Below are 19,920 nucleotides of genomic sequence, written 5' to 3'. Positions count from 1 at the left end.
TGATCCCTTGGTCCTGCTGCTCTTGCTTCCCATCGCACTCCCCACAGCACAGCAGGGACTTGGGGCACCAGCAGCCAGGACCCTCTCTGTTCACAGGCAGGAATTCCTGGAAATGAAGCATTAGGCCACAAACTAAATGCTCAGCTTCACAGTAGTAGGGATTTGCGTGGTTTGTGCTGCCCTCTTTTCCCCAACTATTTTTGTCCCTCTGGTCTTGAAGGAGCCAAAAAAAGCCATAATGCGTTTTTAATACAGTGATGGTTTCTCCTGCTGAGAAGGTATACAGGAGAGCGGCTATTCAGTCTTGACAACATGGCCCATAGAGCAGATGTGCCAGATAACATTTACCTTATGCATACATTGAACTGTAACTACAAGGAGAGGGGTGTTGCTGCATGTTTCTGACAGCTTCTTTCGAATCAGAAGCAGTACTAATGCAGGGATGTTGGGATCCCAGGGTATCTAGGTCCCAGGGCTAAATTCCTGGCAAGAAAATAGCACTGATAAAAGCTTTGTCTGGTATGGGAAGCATTCATAATACCCCCCACTCCTAGCAGGTAGCAAGCACAAGAGCTAATGCAGCAGCTTCTTCCACAGTGGGGACACCAGTGAGACTGCTTTTTTCTGCCTCTGTAAAACACAAACTGAATATGCTTGAGGTATTCCTGCCTCCTGGATATGTACTTCTGTTCAGAGGGCTTGAATACAAACAGTGGCTTAAAAATTATTGCAAAGTGAGAGCTGGAAGCTTGTTCATTGGGATGAAAGCACAACCCCGTAATCCTCAGTTCTCCGTGAAACCCAAATGAAAGTATTTGAGGGAAAAGGGCCATCTACCTTCATAACAGACTGTATACTACAGACTGCCTTGTGCAAGAACAAAGAATTACCTAAATGATTAAGGATTACATCCATAGAAACTTCTTCACTTAACACTACAGTCACTCAGAGTCTTGCTGGTTTTGTCAGGTGCTTACAAGATTAACATCTTTATATCAGAAGATGCAGTCCATGTGAATGAGGAAATAAAGGAAATACACAAAGCTCTTGGGTAATATGGGCAGTCATAAACAATTGCTTGTTTTATAAAAAAGCAACATGAATTAAGATGTAAAAGTGCATAATTTTATGTATGTAAAGGAGAGAAAAAAACATTCACTCTTTCCTCAGTAAGCATACAGTAATATTAAGTCTAACAATTTTAGCTGACCGATCTCAGTTGCACTCCAAAGCAGAAGCTGAAAAGCAGACCAGATTTATTTCCCAAGTTGGCTTTACCATTGCACCGAAAAAGACCCCAGAGAAATCATGAAGAGGGAATACAAACTGCACACTCATTTTATTCTGAGGCAATTTTCAATTAAAAAAATTAGAACAGACTATTGCTTTAAATCATTAATAAAAGAATCCAGACTATTAAAGAGATGAGCTTTCCTAACTCTAATCTATCCTTACTGCTGTGTTATTACCCTACTGTTTTCCTGTAATTAAAATGTGGCAGGTAGTTTACACACAAGAGGGAGTAATTGTATTGGAAATAACGGTTCATAACCAAATTTTAAAAGCTTATTTTTCTTATCAACTTTTAATAAAGGAAGCGAGATAATAATGATATTTAGCTTTTCTGCCACCTACAGCAGCATTTTGTCTCTCCAAATTGTTAACAATTCATTCAGTGATGCTAAAACATATCTTTTCAACTATGAATGCTGCCTGAAGCAAAAATAAAATATCTCAACCACCTCAGTAATTTGTTTTTGTTCAACTTAAATCAGAAACCTTATTCTAAAAGACCCTAACCTTCAAAAAACCTTGTGTGGTTCTGGAAGTAGAAAACAGAGTTGAAACATGCTATGGTTAGGAAGAACCCCAATCACAGCCTGACCAGGCGAGGAAGGGAAGGTCCCCTACTCTTCTGCATCCTAAGGAAGACGGAGCAAGACATGTTATTGTCTGTCCATTTCTATGTTGCACTTCCTCAAAGGTGCACGCACGGGTGGCACAAGCTGTCTGCATGGATTTGCTCAGATATGGAAGCAGCACATATTTCTCCTGGCTTGGGGGAAGATGTTAACCTTTGCTCTTGAACATTCTCTCCTGAATATCAAAGTTGCAGAATGTTTGCCTTATAAAGACTTTCCTACAGTTTTTGCTCTGTATGTTTCTTAGAAAGCAGTTCTTCAGGAATTTCAAGCCTTGCAATCCAACTTGTAGGAATTTATTTATTATTATTATTTATTATTACAGTATATAGCACTGCAGGATGCTGTATGTAAACAGTTTCTATCCCAAAGAGCATAGAGTCCAAAGTGTACAAGTAGGCAACTGTAGACAGAAACATTAGGGCAGAGCAAATGGACAGATGGACAGAGAAGTAGCTGGACATTTGCATTTAAACATAGCCACAACAGAACAGAAATATGCAGCATCTCATAGGCAAGTATTTTATAGCATGTGCTCATCTGCAGTCATGGGCAATGCTAACACTAACAAGCTACATCGCTGGATGCTAATGCAGGTGGACCATAAAGAAGACAGCCATTAAGAACTCTGGTTCCAGCCTTGTAATTAGTTTGGCATCTACAGATCCTTGAGGGGCTCAACCAAGCCCTGCATAGCTCAAGGTTGAGTAACACATAACCCTGCAGGATACAGCCTAAGCTAGTGCCTGGTAGGCACACACAGTGGTAAGTTACATACACAACCCACAGGCATTAGTGTTTTCTCCCCAAACCCAGTATGTGTAAACCACATTGTCCAAAATCCAAATGGAATTCCTTTTACCTTTGTATCATCAGAAATTTTAGTGCTGGATAGTGGTTTCTACCTCAATTAGGTTTGGTGACCTTCAGGGTGCATTTGGGTTTCAACCCAAATTGGCGGCTTTAGTTCAGATTCATTCTGTGGTTTGGCTTAAAAATCAAAGTAAGGTTTAGAGGTAGCAACCTTCACAGAGCTTCCTGCAGCATAGCTCTAATGCAAATGAACTGGATAAATGGACCTGACTGTGTGAACCAGCTGCAGAACAGGCAGATGATGTTTCAGGTCCCCTCCAGGCCTGTTTTCATACAGCTTATGCCTGGGAAAATCATTTAAAAAACAAATCGAGGATCAAATACTGCACAAGGACTGAGTGACTGCACCAGAGAACAGACTAGACAGTGACCAACTGGCTCCACATGAACATGACACTGCTTTGACAGTCCTGTGTAGAAAGTGATAGCCACACTTACATTTACACCTTCAATGTTCACATTAATATGCAAGGCATAACTAATTTATTCTAGGTTTTGCTTTAAAGCCATAGATTGGAAGCTTTGATTCCACAGGAGTTTCCTCCCTGAGTAGAAGCAGCAGGGCATGCAGAGGGGACAGAAAGGGAGTTCAGGGTGTGACATGGAATGGACGCATAGTGCCCAACATGCTGTAGAAACCACACAAGATGTTTTTTCCCCCTCTAAGATTGTCTCACTTCCTCTCCTCCCTTCTTCCCACCTATTATCAGCATTTAGGACATGCCTGAGTTTTCTGGAGCAGGTTTGTTGTGCTCACTAAAACACAGTGAGTACTTATTGGCTATTATTAGCACTCATTGCATTCTTCTAAGTGCCAGGACTGGCCTGTGGAGCTGAATACACCCTGGTTTTGGGAGGAGAGCTCAGGAATGGGAAGATGCTGGAAATACGTTTTCCGCAACAACAAAACCATAAAACTTTCCCCTCATTTTTTTTTGTTCTGCAAGCACTGGGGTAGCTCAGACCTTCTAAGCAGCAGTTCCTGCTTACTGACTGCTCCAGTCGTTCTCTGGCCCCAGAAGATCTCCCAGCTCCCCTTATCAGAACAGGAACAAATTAAAGATTTTGCATATTTGCATCTCCTCATTTGAGAATATCCCTACATTTGTTATTTAGAGATAAAAGTACTTCTAAAAATTCACTTAGCAAAGTGGTTTTCTCAGCCTCGGGGAGCAGCACAGGAGGAATTGCAGAGCGGGATCCAAAGCAGCTGGTGAGGCTGCAGGAAGAGCAGATCAGATGAACGGAGCTGTGCCCACATGCAGCACCTCAAATACACGTGCTGCAGGTGGCAGGACTTGCTTGACCAAGCAGAGGGCCACATAAACATACCTATAACTTAACCTATGGCTGCACCACTCCTGGCACCAGCTAGGCCACACCTGCAGTGTGACAGGCCCTCCTGGTCCCCAGCTCCATCACTCCCCACAGACCTTGCCAGTCATCAAAGCAGCATCCTCGGCTGAATGCTCTTCAAGACCACACACCATCTACCCCAGAGGACCCTACTGGTCTATTTGTAATGTTTGGTCAAGACATTAGGTCCCAACAGGGCTAAGCAGAGCTGCAATTTTAAGGTGTAAGAGCCTCACACTTGGCTGCTGGGCTCTCACCACTCTTTCAGTGAGCCCTATAACCATAAAGCAGTTCCCATTGCAGGATTTGGTGCTAGTGTATGTTTTCATCACCAAAAGCTGTTCTTCACCCACTAACTTTAAAACATATGAACTAACTAAAAACATACACAAATATACTTTACCCTGGACTAATCCCCAGTGAGTCACGGAGGGTGACAGACTATTTAAGGAAATTTAAATAGTTTCATACAACAGCTTGAAGATCAGCACATCCCCCTAAAAAGCCAGCATAAAGGCTTGTGGGGAAGGGAGAAATGCTGGAAGAGGGAGGTTTCTGCAAGTGTCCCTAGGAGATGATGTTCCAGCAGATGGCCTACAAAATGCAATGGATCAGGAGTGGGCTACGAGGGCAAATGGATCAGAGAAGTTCACCTGGTTTCCCAAATTGTTTGCAGAGAGCAGACTGACCACCATCAAATAGCAAAAAGGATGGGACTAGCATCCCAAACTTCAGTTATTCTGGATAGTTTCTTTCCTAAAAAGTGAGTAACCGAAATCCTACAATCTCATGCTTGGGCTAATAATCATTCTGCTGTCTGTATGACTAGGATACAACCACATCTACTATCACCTCAGAAATACCAATTTTCCTACTACGTTAATATAATGACCACAATTCAGCACCAGATATATAGCAAAGTGGCATCAATTTCATAAGAATAAATAACTGGCCTGGTTAAGAATTAATTGCTCCAGTTTGGCTCACCCTTCACCCACTTGCTGGAGCTTTTTGTGGATTACTGCTTTATAATTGCTTGCTCCCTAAGCATACATGCATTACAGCCTTCTGTACACCTTGACAGCATACCAGTTAGAGAAAATGAGCTCTACATGTTCCCCTGATGCTGTATCCAGCGGACAAAATACTGTAAGTCAGAGATTGTTTACTCAATTCTCATGGCCCATTAATGACATAACACTGGACGCAGCTGTGCAGGACTTCACAAGACCAAAGCAGAGAGAGAAATGCTGGGAGACTTCAAATGGAGTATTCACATCAGAGCCTGGCTGGGGAAGTCCTTGAAACTGGTCTAGGAGATTTTAACCTTACAGTTCTCTCACAAAGTAAATCCAGGATTAAAGCCTCAAACTTGGTTTCTCTTGAAGATCCTAATGATCCTAAAATAGCTCCACCTGACCAGGGTGGCAGTGGCTGCTTTGAAAAAGGGGGTACAAGTAATTTCATTTTCTCTCTGCCTGATCAAATTATCTACTGACAAACTGGTAGGGCCTGCCTTGTATAAAGGCTTGCAACATCCTGACTTTTGGTGTGTTTGAGCAAGGGGGGCAAAGTTCACCCTATAAAAAAGGCACCCTTTTTTATCCCCAAAAGTTTGAGCAGAGCTCAAACAATGTGCTGGGCACTTAAGGCTCAGAGACCACTATTTGCCCCAGTGCAACCTTTCTCTCAGTACAGAACTCCTATGTTTTTCCAGGGGTTTCTGGAGAGCTTATTCCAGCCCAGGGGGCCTGTGCAGCAAGTGAGTTGTGGTTGGCATGGGTCACCCCTGCCAACCACAACACAACAAAAATAAGCATATGCTCCACCCAGGGACACTGAGTCTTTTGTCTTACTTCTATGAAGCTTTTTGAACTGCATTTGTATGACCTTTCATACATTTCATTTCAGTACGTGAAGAAACCAAGTTTCATGACTTCCCAATCATGGAGAAAAATACAAAACATGTAAGAGAAAGGCTCAAACTCATTCCCAATCCCCAGTTAAAAATACCCTTATCCATTAATTTAAAAATACGTTATAAATAAATGGGGGGGGGGTTAAATTAAAAAAGTATATATGTATTTATGTAAGCGTGTATAGATACGTATTGATACGCAAGTGTGTATAGATACAAAATCACAAAGGAAGAACATGATTTGTGATGCTGAGCTGATTCCTCAGCCTGGCAATTCTGCAAACATCCCTAAGAGTCGTCCTCCAGCAGAGAGAGAAAAAAAAAAAAAAGGATTGTTGGATAATTTTTTTCCCCCTCCCTGTAACAACAGCTATCCATAGCAACTAAAACACCCATTGAAGCCATATCTGAATTCATGCACAGAGAAACAACCCTCCCTCATTTTCCCCGCAGCTTTTAGGGTAACCCCCACTACTTACAATTGTGAAGTTCATAACCTTCAGAATCCAGATGGTCATAGCAAGGTTCACCAGGATTAAAATCATTAGGAGCAGCACAAAGAAATAGAGGCATCTCTTCCTCCAGCCATAAATCCCCACTTTGTATACCTGGGGTCCTTCCGAGGTCTGCATGGTGCTCCTGTGCGCGTACTGTTCCTGAGGCATCTGAAACAATCACAAGAAAACAACCACGTGTATTAAGCAGCAAGACAAACCCAGTGATAAAAAGTGCTGAGGACTTGTGTCTGTGCCTCTTATAGGTTTAGTTGTTTGGTTGGTTTCCCCTCCTCTTTCTCTCAGTTTACCAGCTGGGCAGCATCTTCAATCACCTTGGTTCTGCATTATTTTTCTTGCTGCTTACTCTATGCAGTACCACGCTGAGAAAAATTTATGTATTAGATGTATATATTTATAAACACACATAAGCACACTGTCTAAAGGTATCCTATGGAGATCACTCTCAAATGACTCTGCTCACCGCCCCAGGTTTTGCAAGGCTGGCACTCCAGGGCCTCGAAGGATCCTGAGGGGAAAATTCTGCATGCATTTGGTAAAAGAAGTTGAGTTCAGCAGTTTGTTTTGAAGATGCAATATTACTTCTCAGAGGCTTTAATTCAACAACAACAAAAAAAATCATCTCAAATAAAATCATTCCTTCTAGCCAAAGAAAAAAAGGCAAGGGGAAAACGTTTGTCTTTTTCTCCCCACCTCCAACTTCATTAACCAATGAAACTTGAAGCACAAAGCTCTCCAGCTACCACAGCCCTAAAGAATTGTCCCCAGATATCTACATTGATTTAACAAGGACTCTGACACCATGGACAGGCAGGCACAGCATACTAGGATAACACTGGAGCCACGAGCAAGGAAAGGGGGAAGGAAGGAAACCTGGTGCCAAGGAGAACAAAAGGGGTATGAGGTGTGGCAGCATCCCCAGGAAATTTTGCTTTTCGGTCCCCCATGGCCAAGGCGAGCACAGCCACCCCTGTGCACCCCGGTACCCAGCTTGCTGTGGGCAGTCAGGGTCTGGCTGCCCGCTGGTGATGAAAGACAGAAGCATTAAATGGCATTGCAACCAGCAAGGATGGAGGGTGGTGAATGGATGTTCCTATGGAGGTGTTTTTGCCCCATGAATGTAAGCGTTCATCTTCTTGCCCTCCACCTTTAGAGTGTGGAAAGCCACTTTCACAGGCTTCCCCCCAGGGAACAGCTTCATATATTTTCAGACTTGGCCACACAGGCTGATGATATCAGATCATCTCTAATAACGTGCAGTTTGCTGGATATTTTGAATTTGAGACTTTAGATAGATAAGAAGCCACCAGACACATTCCTGTGCTACTGATTCAACATCACGGGCTTCTTCCTCAGGGTATCTGCCATCAATGCTTGCATTCAGTGAATTACAAAAATCATGAAATAGGGGGAAACAATGGAAGTTCCTCTCTGTGGGAGCATGATCCATAAGGGCAGAACAAAACAATGGTAAAAATAAGATGCTCATTGATAGCAGCTTGCGTTTGTTTACCATTATTTTCAGAGTTTTTCCTTACTTTTAGAGGAATTTGCTAATAGCTTCATATTCCAGCACCTAATAAAACACAGTGTGCAGTAGACAATGGCGCAGAGCCCATTGCAATGAAAGGGTCAACATAAGGTGAGTTTCTCCCAGGCACAACTTTTATTCAAGCACTGCTCTTGGGATGAAGTTAGCACTATCTTCGTTGTCCCAATGCTGAAGCCCACATGACTGGGACAAAAACTGCCTAAAGAACCAGTAACCTTCCTTAACCCTGCCAGGCTGAGCTCCCTCCTCTCAAACAAAGGGCCTTCACGTGCTCACAAAACTATAATACAATACAAAACTACAGTAACGTGAGCCTCAGCCAGCTCTTCCATGCCTGCAAGCCTGACATGTTGTTTGTTGTGGTTTTTTTTTTTTGTTTTTTTTTTTTTTTTTTTTTCCTTCCCCCCCTAGCTTTCTTGGTGTGTCTAAAAAAAAAAAAAAAAAAGATCTTACATCCGGGCACAAACCATGCCTCACTTACAACCCCAGCCTGTCCTGCCCCAGCTAACACATCCTTAGCATGGGTAGGCTCAGCCAATTTAGCATTAAGGACGCGTCACAGAAGAAAGGTATGTCTGTACTAAAGAGCAGTTTTCCTTGGTGCAAGCAGGCTCACCATAAATCCCATCTGCTGTTCAGACCAACTGGGGTACCCATCTCTGTTCTGCAAAGCCAGCCAAAGCACTGGCAGGTCCAGAGCTTTTGACAAGGGGACACAAAGCAAGTTGCTCACAGCAGATCCAGCTTCGTTTTCATGGGTCTTTTGGCTCACAGATGCTAAGTCAGCAACTGTAAACTGTGGAGGGCTTTGCAGCAAAGAGCTTGCCAGAAGGGAGGAGTGAGGTCACAAACAAATACATGTACTTGGAGAAAAGCAAGCCTTTATGCTGCTACAATCACTCAGCTCCTGTGCAAGGGAAATCTTAAAAAACAATAAATTACAGTTTGCACTACCTGAGGGAAATTATAACAACAACTACTGTACCGTCAAGGATTTTATTGCCTAATATTTTAACAGGGGATCCTGGAGAGCACATATTAAATGCAGCCTCTCCCTTGGAGAAAATGAATAAATTGCACGTCTAACCCTCTCACATCTTGAAAGGGGTCTGAACAGTACGAAACAGGATGAAATACCCAGCTCAAAATATTTATTGCAAAACTTGTTTATTCTTTCTCCCCACCTCCCTTCCTCCCACTGCCCCCCTGCAATCACTACGAGAGCAAAAATGCCATATTCAGGTGGGGGAAAATTTTGCAGACATCCAAGAAATTTATAGGAACAGAACATAACAACAAAAAGCAACTTGCATCCACGCAGGAGCCTGATCTTGAGAATTTCTCTGGTTTAGATAAAATATTTAGCTCACAGCTGCCCTGACAGAGATAGAGCAACTGAAGTACTACAACACACATGGTGAACATGACCTAGTAATACAGTATAAATTTATAACAAGAAAACAACATGGAAATCATAGATGGGACATTCCCTCTGTATAAGCTCTCATGCAGCTACGCTTAAAGCTACATGATTTCTAGCTAGCATTCTTTCCTAAATTGAGGCTACTAAGCAAAAATGCTCATGTTTGTAGTTCTTCAGCAAGAGAAAAAAGTGAGGAGTGATGAGTGCCAAGGTATGTTAAGCAAATGTGTAGGCTAACAAGGACTGTAAGGCACCTGCTTAAGGAACAAGCAGCACCCACTATCAATAATCTGTTTTGTGCAGAAGGGAGAAGTACACTAGTCATAATTTACATTTTACCAATTTCTCTTGACTCAAACAGTATGAAGGCATAACCAGCAAATTAGGCACCACAAAAGAAGCATTACATTGAAAGGACATCCAGTAGTTCTGTTTAGCAAGGTACACCCCCTTTTCAATTACTGAGCTAAGGGGAAAGGCTGCTATCTGCTTAATGGGATTTTTTTATTATTATTAGGAATTGCTACCTAATTTCATAATAGCTATGAAAACAAAATACTGAAGCAAACATAGCAGGGAGGGGGGGGAAGGCACTCCTTCCCCAAAAGTCAGGCTTGAAAGAATCTGCCTGCCACAAGAAGACTTCCGACCACATGTACGCCACATTGGACTATCAGCACCACATTTACCATACAAAAAATACAGGATGCCAAATCATCACAGTTTAGCCACAGACAGCATTACCATGACTACAAAAACATAGCCTGGAACCTGGATACTCTTCAAAGAATTCTTGCTGTTAAAAAAACACAAACCATAAAAATGGGTAATAAGTTTTTGCACAATAGTTTACAGAGTCCTTGGATGCAAACACTGCAAACAGAGCCCAATACAAAATCCAGCCCAGTCAGATAAACTATTCATCTTTTTACTTTAGCATACCTTCAAGATCCAATCCATGACAAGAAAGATTTATCCATTTTATTAAGAACACCAGAAGAGTAACAGCGCTGCATGCCCTGATCCGCACTGACTGCTTGCTGACTCCTTCTGGCAAAGAACCTTCAGCACATTCCTTCAGTAAAGCTGAAATCAGTCTCAGCTGAAAGGCATCACAAGTCAGAACTGGCACTCAGTTTCCAGAACTCACATCAGATGCTGCTAGTTAAGGCAGTGGATGCCACTAGGTCTTCATCACATGGCCCCTTGCCCTTCCACCGCCTCCTCCTGCCCCTGCAGTAACATCTCGCAGGCAGAACACCGCTTGCTCTGGACACAACCTGGCTCACCAGTTCATCAGAAAAAATATTTTATGTGCACCAAGACAGATAAACATCTTTCCCTTGCAAATACCATAGCTGTAATGTTTCTCAGCTATGCCAGCTTTGTAGGCTCAATGAGGGCTATCAAGAGGGTGAGGCATAACAAGAGGAATCAATAACGTTTCTGTGCCACAGGGGTTTCTTTGATCAGTGTTTAAATCATGCGTGTTTAGTAATAGAATAATTTGAGGCTGAAAGGGGATTCAATCGGGGAAGGTGCCTTCTCCCTTTCGAGCCCACTTGAAATTTACAGCTGAAAATGCTCTAGAGCTCATCAAAATGACTCACGGCTTCACAGACCTAAAGCTCCTAAGTCCTGTGCAGCTGACACAGCACCTCTCCTCCCTTGGTGTATTGTGTCCCCAGCCAAAACGCCAACCTCCCCGCTGGCACTGCAGCACTGCTGAGGCCAGTCCTAGCTCAGTGACGGTGGCTGTGGCTGTGCCCATACCCTGCTGTGTGGGGCTGCGTCCCCCCTCCTCCTTGCACAGCCTGGCAGGAGCGTGCACCAAAGTGGGTTGGACGGGATGGAGATTTCCCGTGGGGACTGCAGGGGTGGTGAAGGTGGGGATGCGGCAGGTTTGGGGAAGGCGGCATTTATTTCCATGTATTTTTTGCCAAACTGATTTCCATAAGTTTTACATGGAAACTGTGAGCGCTGAGCCAGACCCATATTTATAGGGGACAAAAGGGTCTCTAGTCAAAATCAGCAGCTGTACAGAAGGTGAACATAGGCCAGAAAGAGGCTGGCACGGGAAATGTGCTGGAGTGATTGCAGAAAGTTTGCTTAGCTGCCTGCTTGCATATAACCGAGGTGTAACAGTTTCATCAGAAAAACCAAGAGCATCTGACCCCAGGCTAACCTGTATCGTGGTGATAGGAACACGTTTCTAGAGATGAGAGAGATGGGCTCAAATTCCCTTGGGCCTTGGACCTACATCTCCCACATCTGCCCTCTCTTTGTATCCATGTAACCGACATCCTCTTCTCTTTCTCCCTTTGCTTTTTGAAACAGAAACCTTTTCTTTTGGCTAAAATGAGAAAAAAACCCGCAGAGGTGTTCTCTGTCATATCACTGGAAGGCAATGTACTTGTGTTCGCTAGCTCTAAATGCTCTGCAGATTCAACCTCTTTAATTTCTCTGCCTTTTATCTGCACACCATCCACCAGATTCAAAACAACAGACATTTCTGGAGTGTGACTGAGAACAAAATTTGGCATGAAGAACACTTTTTTGAGCTTTCTATCAACAAGACTTTTTGCCTCTTCACTCCCCATAAAACTCTCTCAAGCTTGACACCCCCAGGTCTGTTTTTCTACCAGTATTGTGACCCAAAAGTAATTTATGGTCCCCAAAACTGAAATCCTCATTCTGTGCTTGTCCCTCTGCTTCTGTCAATAGTTCCCATTCCTCTACGTGTGGAGCAGGTTCTCCAATGAGCAGTGAAGACCATCAACAGTCAACATGCATTTCTTGGGTGTCATAGCACTGTGTTACACATCCAGAGAGACAAAAAAAGGAAGAAAACATCTTAAATAACATTTTCTTATTTTCTGACTAGTTTCTCTCATCAGGGTACGTCACATGCAGGGTTTTTCAAACATCCAGCCCGATATTTGCACATCAACAAACTTTGCTTGGTCTGCACAGTCCAGCAGTCCACTAAGAAATACCTCTTTTGCCCTTCCCACCTCTGAACTATCTCTACTAAACTGGACTCAGCACAGGGAGCTGCGGAGAACTTGGGGATTCATCTACCGATAAAGCATCTCTGATCCCAATCCCTCAATGCTTGAGGCTATTCCCTACCTCTAATGTCTTAAGAGCTCATGTAATTTCCCCAGTCACCAGGGCCAACAGCATTTCAACAGGAAATTCAACAAGGGCACCACAAAAGCCTCAGTTTATAAACCAGAAGCTTTGAGAAGGTGGACTGAACAAAAAGCAGAGCATGGGGCTTCTGCTCTGCTCGGTTGCTGCTTTGCATTCAAGGAGCACTTACAGCAAAAGCTATAAACATATTAGAGTTTGCCAGAACAAAACAAAGTAACAAGCAGCTCCATCTCTGAATAGTCTCTCCTAAACCTAAGGTGGTATTTTATTCTAAAGTGCTGCAAGAGTCTGTGAACAACATGATGCTACTATTGTTTCTCTTCTCTTGAGAAGACAAACATGTCTGTTTTCTTATTTATGAGCGTTTCTTCCAAATTTCAGACTTTTTCTTGATAGCTACCTCTTCTTGATATTTTTCTTTGTTAGAATTAAAGAGAAAATGGAAAGAAAAGTTAACAAGGAAGAAAAAAAATGACTTCAGTGAGTTACATATTGAGCTAGCCAGCAAGAATGCCTTTCACAAAAAGGCCCCCAATTTGCAGCAGTACATTCACACTGCATGCAAACATCGTCCTGTATTTGCTGCCTCACACACTGGTTCCTTTGCACTACTCAGATGATGTGAAGCAATCATAAGCCTATGTCCATCTGTGCCAAGTTTATAAAAGCTCTTTCCCACTGGAGTGTCTCAAAGCAGGATGAACAAATATGAGAACTACACTAAAATAGCCAGCGGCAGGTGTGACTATAGGGGGCTGTGAGAACAGCAAGAGGGATATAATCAACTGAGTTTGAATCAGAAGGCAAGCTACAGGAGGTGATACTTTCCAGACTTCTGTCCCAGCATACTCTCACCCCACAGTACCAAGAAAAGAGATACGACTTGTAGGAATGTGCAAAGCAGGATCATAATATGGATTTATGTGGCTGGAACCCAAACAGCGTGGCACGAAGCAAGAACTGTGGGCTTAAGCGTGTGCCAAGAGCCAGAGCAAAGTCTCTGCAGTGATCCTGGATATACGCTCTCTAAAGAAGTTAAACCTTGTTCTGCTGCATCTTCCCTCCATATAATGTGCTTACTGTGCTCATCCATTTATTCATTTGCACAGACACACTTGCTTCCTACTTTGGTCTTGGGAAGGTCCAGGAGAAGGAATGCACATTTTAGGGTGTGCCTGTGGCTCTCATCTGTGTGCTTGCAAGAAGATGGGATCCTCCTCTTTCACCTTATAGATTTAAGATCATGGTCCACAGGTGCACATGCATGCACACACCCTTCAGTCCTTCTGAACACAAAGCAAAGTTTGAATACTTGACCTGGGTGGGGATGCAGAAAAGACATCTCTTGCAGAGGGAGGCCCAGGAGGAGCTGCCAAAGACAGGGAGGAAGCAGCCATCTCTCTCGATCAAATCCAGCCCAGGCATTGCAAAGAGCCTTCCCTGCTCTGCCTGAACTCACCTATGTCTCCAGCAGGGTCCTGTGAGAGCATGGAGTATAGCGAACAGCCCATCTGGATGCTCAGTCATCGCAAATCCAGACACTGCACCCCTAAAGCTAGGAGCTGACAGGCATATTCTAGCCTGTCTGTCTCTCTGGCTCTTCAAATGCCAGATGATCAGATTTGTGAGGTAGGATAATACATGACCAGAGGCAGGAACTTGATTTTTTTTTCTAATTTTTTTTTTTTTTAAAACTAAGCTTCTACCTAGCAGTGAAGAAGTTAACAGGCTGTCTGGGTGCCTGAATTAACAGCTGCTGAGATAAGCAATAAAGCTCCAAGTCTGCAGGGTAAGATGGCAGGCTGTGCAGGCTCAAACAGTCCAGATCATACGAGAACTTCATTTAACACAGCATTTTCACCACAGGTGTATTATCTGCAAAGCAAGCTTTGAGCCTTTTCATTTTCATCATATGTCTCCCTCTTCTGCAGCTCATCTCTGTCCTTCCTCTTGTAACATTTTCCCCCATCAGCCTCCAGGAAACTTCCTACACACCAAACCAACAAAGCCCTGACTTGGTTCAAACCAGCTCATTTCAGCTGACCAGCACTTTTACAGGACCAAACAGGTGTGGTAGCAAGAAGATATTCCCAAACCCCTTTCCTCCTTTCCCCTCCATCACACATATAATGTGTGCATTTGCCAGACACCATTCCCCTTGAAGATCTAAATCTACTGATTCCTGCTGTATCCAGATTGGGTTTGCAGCCTGCCTGAACCTGCTGCCATCCCTTGGAGTTACCCTAGGTACACACTTCCCCATCATGACCAGGAGAAAGATCTCACCCTGGCCCTCACTGGATCTGATGCACTTTTGTGGCCAACCTCACCTTGTCACTGAACGTCTTGGATCACCAGACTGAATGAGTATTTAGGTCCTGTACACGTAGTCCTGCTGAATGTGGGAAAAGCAAACTGTGGGTTTTCCCCCATGAACCCAGCCAGAAACACTTAGCACTGTTCCCCTCTGAAATTTAATATCCTTAATTCATTCCTTGTTGAAAGAAAAAAAAAATAAACATGGAAAGAAGTTTACATCAATACATTAAATAACTTATGAAAATCTGAGGAGAAAGCACTGGGAGAAGTAAGAAAGTTTCCGAAGCTGCGAGAGGCGGACTCCCCCTGACACCTCCACCAGCCCCGATGAACGCGCCGTGCCCGAGCTCCTGGCCCCAAGGCTGCCTTATAAGGTGGAGAGATTGCTGCAAGGCGAGGCAGGCTTCAGTGCTGCAACTAAAGGGATGAGAGCCCTGCCTCATTCTGGCAGGCTCCTAAAGAGACAGTGAGCTTTTTATCATGTTTCTAAAGTTATTTGGGGAAAGAAACGCAGATCAGAAGAGCGGCTGCAGATAGAAGAGGCACTGAATTAATGTTTTTCCTTCTAATCTGCAGTACGTGGTTTCTGACTGTGCTGGCTGTTGCAATTTGCTAGCGTTTTATAAAACACAGATATAATAAGTGCAGAAATCACAAGGCAATGAATGTTACCCAACTAGTGCCTCTCTGCCCTGCCTGGCCGTACCAGGTGATGGGGTAGTCACTAACTGCCTGATAAATCCCGGACAAATGTGCCTTCAACCCATCAAACAACTGTAACACAATATATGTATAAACATATTTAGCACGACTGAGTAGCATTTTTCATTAAAATCTGCTAGTGACACATGGTACAGAGCCAGCCTTTCAGTGGCTTCAGGTTATAAGCAGACGTACTGCCCAAAATGCACAAGTTGGGAGTTATCCTGTGACAGCGCTCACCCAGCCAGAGATGCAGCGCAAGAGTTGCTTTGCCTGCAGAATTACCGCCGAAGCAAAGTTAGCCAGAAACCAACACCCAGCCTCGAACTCCTCCAATCCTTCAGCAAATATGCCACAGCTACACATTCTCCACTTTCTCACTAAACAATGCTCTGAAAGCAAGAAGCCTCTTTGCAGAAGCGCAGCTGCGCAGCAAATCCGACCGGCTGCCCCGGGAAGGAACAATGCGGCTCTTACCTCTCTCTCGGTGGGAGATGAAAGCCCGGAGCCACGCTGGAGGCTCGGAGGAAGATGCAGCACTGCTTTCCGAGCTGCACGAGGCCTGGCCTGTGCTCATGAGCTGCCCCTGTCAGATTTTCCACCAGCAGAATTGCAGCCAAGTCCCTGCCCATGCCTGAAGAATTTCCTGAACAGCATTCCCGTTCTTTTTCTAACTGCTTTGAAACCACAGTGTCTGTACTTCAATAAGGCTTTGTCAGGCCAAGTTACAGCTACTGGTCTGGCTCCAGACAGCAATTGAAAACACATGTGTTTTGCATTAAAAGCCCCCTTCTCTGCACACACATTCGCACACAGACACCCCTTTCTGCACTCAGCCCAGGAGTCTGCGTGGCTTGCGTTTGCAGCTATTCTCTTAAATTTTAGTCATTTCTGTCTAAAAGAATAAAAAGGTTATGCTGGTAGGGATTTTCTTTGGGAAGAAGGAAAAGGGGTCGGGAGGGATTCCCTTCCCACAGCTAACACCTCGCCCTGCCTCATCATGTTTTGCTGGTATCAGTGGTCATGAGTGCCTAGGTTAACAGTCAGCTGAGCCAAACCCCAGTACGCAAGGAAACACAGGAACTAAAATTCCAATTCACCACCACTCCTCATACCTTTGCTTCTGCCACTTCTAAAAATTGTGAGAAAAGAAAGCATATTTTTAGCATCTCTAGACTCAATTCAGCACATCAGGACTGTATCCTAATCTTGACACATAGTCCCATATCTGCTTATACTAAAAATAATACAACTATTTTTGAGTACTTTCATCCCTCTCTGCTTTCCAGCTGTCCTAACCCTTTAAAAATATTTTAAGCACCTTGCATCTTTTTTTTTCCCAAAGAGCATTAACATTGCTCTGGTGTTGGCTTAAGGAAAAGAAATAGAAGATATAGTGTTATACCTTTAATCAGAATGGGTCCCAGTTCTTAATATCTGTAATCATTTCCAGCCAGCACCATGGGTCGAGGCAGCGAACGTGAGCTCTGCAGCTCGAGATGCCCTGTGCCTGGCATGTGCCTGTGAAGCAGAGCCGGAGTAGATGTGGGAACGCACATGGATGTCCTCCTTATTCCACCACAGCTAAGTCCCACCAAAGATGAAACACAGCAGCAGAGTTGTCAAGGTAACAATATAGAAAAGAGACAGTTTAAAGAGAGAGAGTTATATTTTTTCCCTCTTAATGTTCCTTTTCAAAACCGTGCACTCCACTTCTATCAGGTTATTCTGTTCTGTGATTTACAGAGGTGTGGAGTCTGGATGAAGTGTTTACAAGAGACAAATGCAGCTGGGGATTGAAAACAGAGTGCCTTGTGGATGGTCTGAACCAGGGCTCATTGAATGTGGTAGAAAGCCTGTTGCCTTCCACTGACTTTGGGCTAGGTCCACAGCTAGGACTTATTTACCCAGCAGGAAGGAGAGATCTGTACTTGGGGATGAGAGCTCACATCACACACGCAGGATGCCCGTACTGCCGACCTGCCCCACTTCCTCCATCCAACCTGTTTTAAGAGCTACTGTGGTAGCACCACGCCTGGTTTTTGTCTGCACCCTGTCCTGGCCCCAAAATGCCCATTTCGTAACTCCTGCAAAGAGCACACGTTGCTTGGCAATATTGCCAATGTGCCCTGGCAGTGTGCGTGGCCAGATTTTGACAGCCTGGATGAGCACCTGAACCACACCACCTTCAGCAGGACAATACACAGAACAAGATGCTGCTTTGCAGAAGAAACATCAATATGAAACCACCTGATCCTTCTGCCTCAGTTTTCAAGACTATAAGCCAAGCAAAAGGCAGGCACACAAGCCGACAAACACAACCAGTGGTGATAGCGCTTCAGATTTATTTGCACAGCTTGTGAGGAGTCAGTTTGTGCCAGAACAGAAACCACAGACTCTTGGATCGCAAATCAGGAGAGCATTGATGCAGCTAAAAGAGAGTCTCCTAAACAGGCTACAATGGCAATGATAATATTCGTTGGCTTGGCAGACAGTAACGGCTGAAACCACCAGCGCCGAAAGTCTTTGGAGTCTCTTAGTATAAATAAATTGAAATAGAAAAATATGAGCTGCAGATTCACGTAATTAGATTTCCAGTCCTACAAGACAATCGGGCATCTGCAGAGCTGTTTGCAAGATGATAGCAGTCCTTGCCTTCTGCTTTAAATTTCCCCATGGCTTTTGTTCAGCAAACCAGTTACATGTATGTATGGTGACAGGCAGGAACTTCAGTGGATCAAGGTGTGGGTTTTACTTTAAGCACGTGCTTCGGTGCTTTGTGGTCCAGGGCTTCTTACAGCAGGCTGGCTCCCAGCAGGACTAATAGTCAGCTCAGTTACCACATGGCAGTAGGGTACTCTGAAATTACTCAGTTCTTTATACAAATATGGTAAATCAGTGGTTTTCAAATTTATCTCAGTGTGGATCCCCAAATATTTGCCAAAGGTGGTGCATACCCCTTCAACGATTTCACAGAGAGAGATTTCCAGATACTCTATGCAAAACTCTATTTTTCTGTCATTTTTCACAGTTCCCTGGGGAACAGTCCACAGGCCTCCCATACATCTGTGGGCTGGAAAGTACCGCTGGAGATAACTTAATCCCTTATTAAAAATGTAAATGATCTCTTCTGTTTATGTGCTTTACTTACTAACTTCAGAATATTTATACGAGCTAGCAGCGTGCTGGCAGGTAGAGATGTGGGGAGGTGACAGCATTAATATTGCATTTTTTTCCATTGGCATAATTAGTAGGCCAAGTCTATAAATATTTACATTAAATCTGTCAGGCATCACATCAACCTCACTGATAACTTAAGGGTGTCTTACTGTAAACTGCATTAATGTCTAACTATTTTGTCATCAAGTAACACATAAAATGCTCCTTCAAGCTAAGCCACTTTGACTAGGTTGTTTTTATCTCTTTCTCATTTGGGTATGGGGTTTAAAGATGCTCAAGCATCAGAACTGTGGCTTAGGGACTGCTCTTTTTTCTATCACTGAGCTATTATTTGTATTACTGCCAGTGCTACCAGAAATATATGAACCTTGCAAGCGTAAAACTTAAGTTGATGTCGACATAACTACCTGCGTAACTGCTATTATTTGTCAGTTCTGGCAGGGTTATGAGGATTAACGAAAAAAAGAAGAAGAAAAAAAGCAGCTACTAGACCTCTTTGGGAAGATAAAAACAAATTAACCCCCCAAAGCTCCAATATCTTTGCAGCTGGAGATTGCAATGTGTAGGAACTTCCACTTGGTGCAGGAGAACCCCTCCACCAGATCCATGAATTTCTACACCAGGAAATTTGTGAGACCTGCAGCTTGCACAGTAACATTTACATGTTTTGTTCCACATGCTGCATGCTGTCGTTCTCCACCACACCTTTCTACATCTTTTCCTTGGCCACTGGGCGGTTACTCACAGCAGCACAGGAACCGCAGCAGTTGGCAGTCTGGAGTGTGCCCTGCAGCCACCCACAGCTGGCACTTTGCTACAACCTCCCCTGCATTAACCCCCAGGACAGGGCTCCACCAGGAATCACAGAAATTAACCCAACCTCCTTATCTAGCCACTTAGCATTAGTAACCTCAGTATTCAAAAAGATCAAAACCAGACCTAAAGTGGACTGGAAACACACCCCCTAACACCAATCTGTAACACTGGCAAAAAGGACTCAGAAA

At 43.8% G+C, this 19,920-nt stretch overlaps 1 protein-coding gene across 22 annotated transcripts in view; it reads right to left on the bottom strand.

The window, feature by feature from the left end:
• Positions 1-19,920, bottom strand: part of SGCD (sarcoglycan delta) — a 543,191-nt gene that overhangs the window by 146,915 nt on the left and 376,356 nt on the right. For 12 of the 22 annotated variants that reach the window (XM_072023529.1, XM_072023522.1, XM_072023530.1 and 9 more), the window contains one exon: positions 6,549-6,734. In XM_072023529.1, coding sequence (XP_071879630.1) covers positions 6,549-6,734 — 186 coding nt within the window. Of the gene's footprint in view, positions 1-6,548; positions 6,735-10,501; positions 10,649-16,213; positions 16,451-19,920 lie in introns of those variants that run through there. The other 10 variants (XM_038186535.2, XM_027468551.3, XM_072023537.1 and 7 more) reach the window with 8 other exon arrangements.

Source organism: Anas platyrhynchos, chromosome 14, assembly GCF_047663525.1.
Source record: "Anas platyrhynchos isolate ZD024472 breed Pekin duck chromosome 14, IASCAAS_PekinDuck_T2T, whole genome shotgun sequence".
In the NCBI taxonomy this organism is placed as follows: domain Eukaryota; kingdom Metazoa; phylum Chordata; class Aves; order Anseriformes; family Anatidae; genus Anas; species Anas platyrhynchos.
The sequence above is the reverse complement of the archived record's forward strand: the minus strand, read 5'-3'. Positions and strand labels throughout refer to the sequence as shown.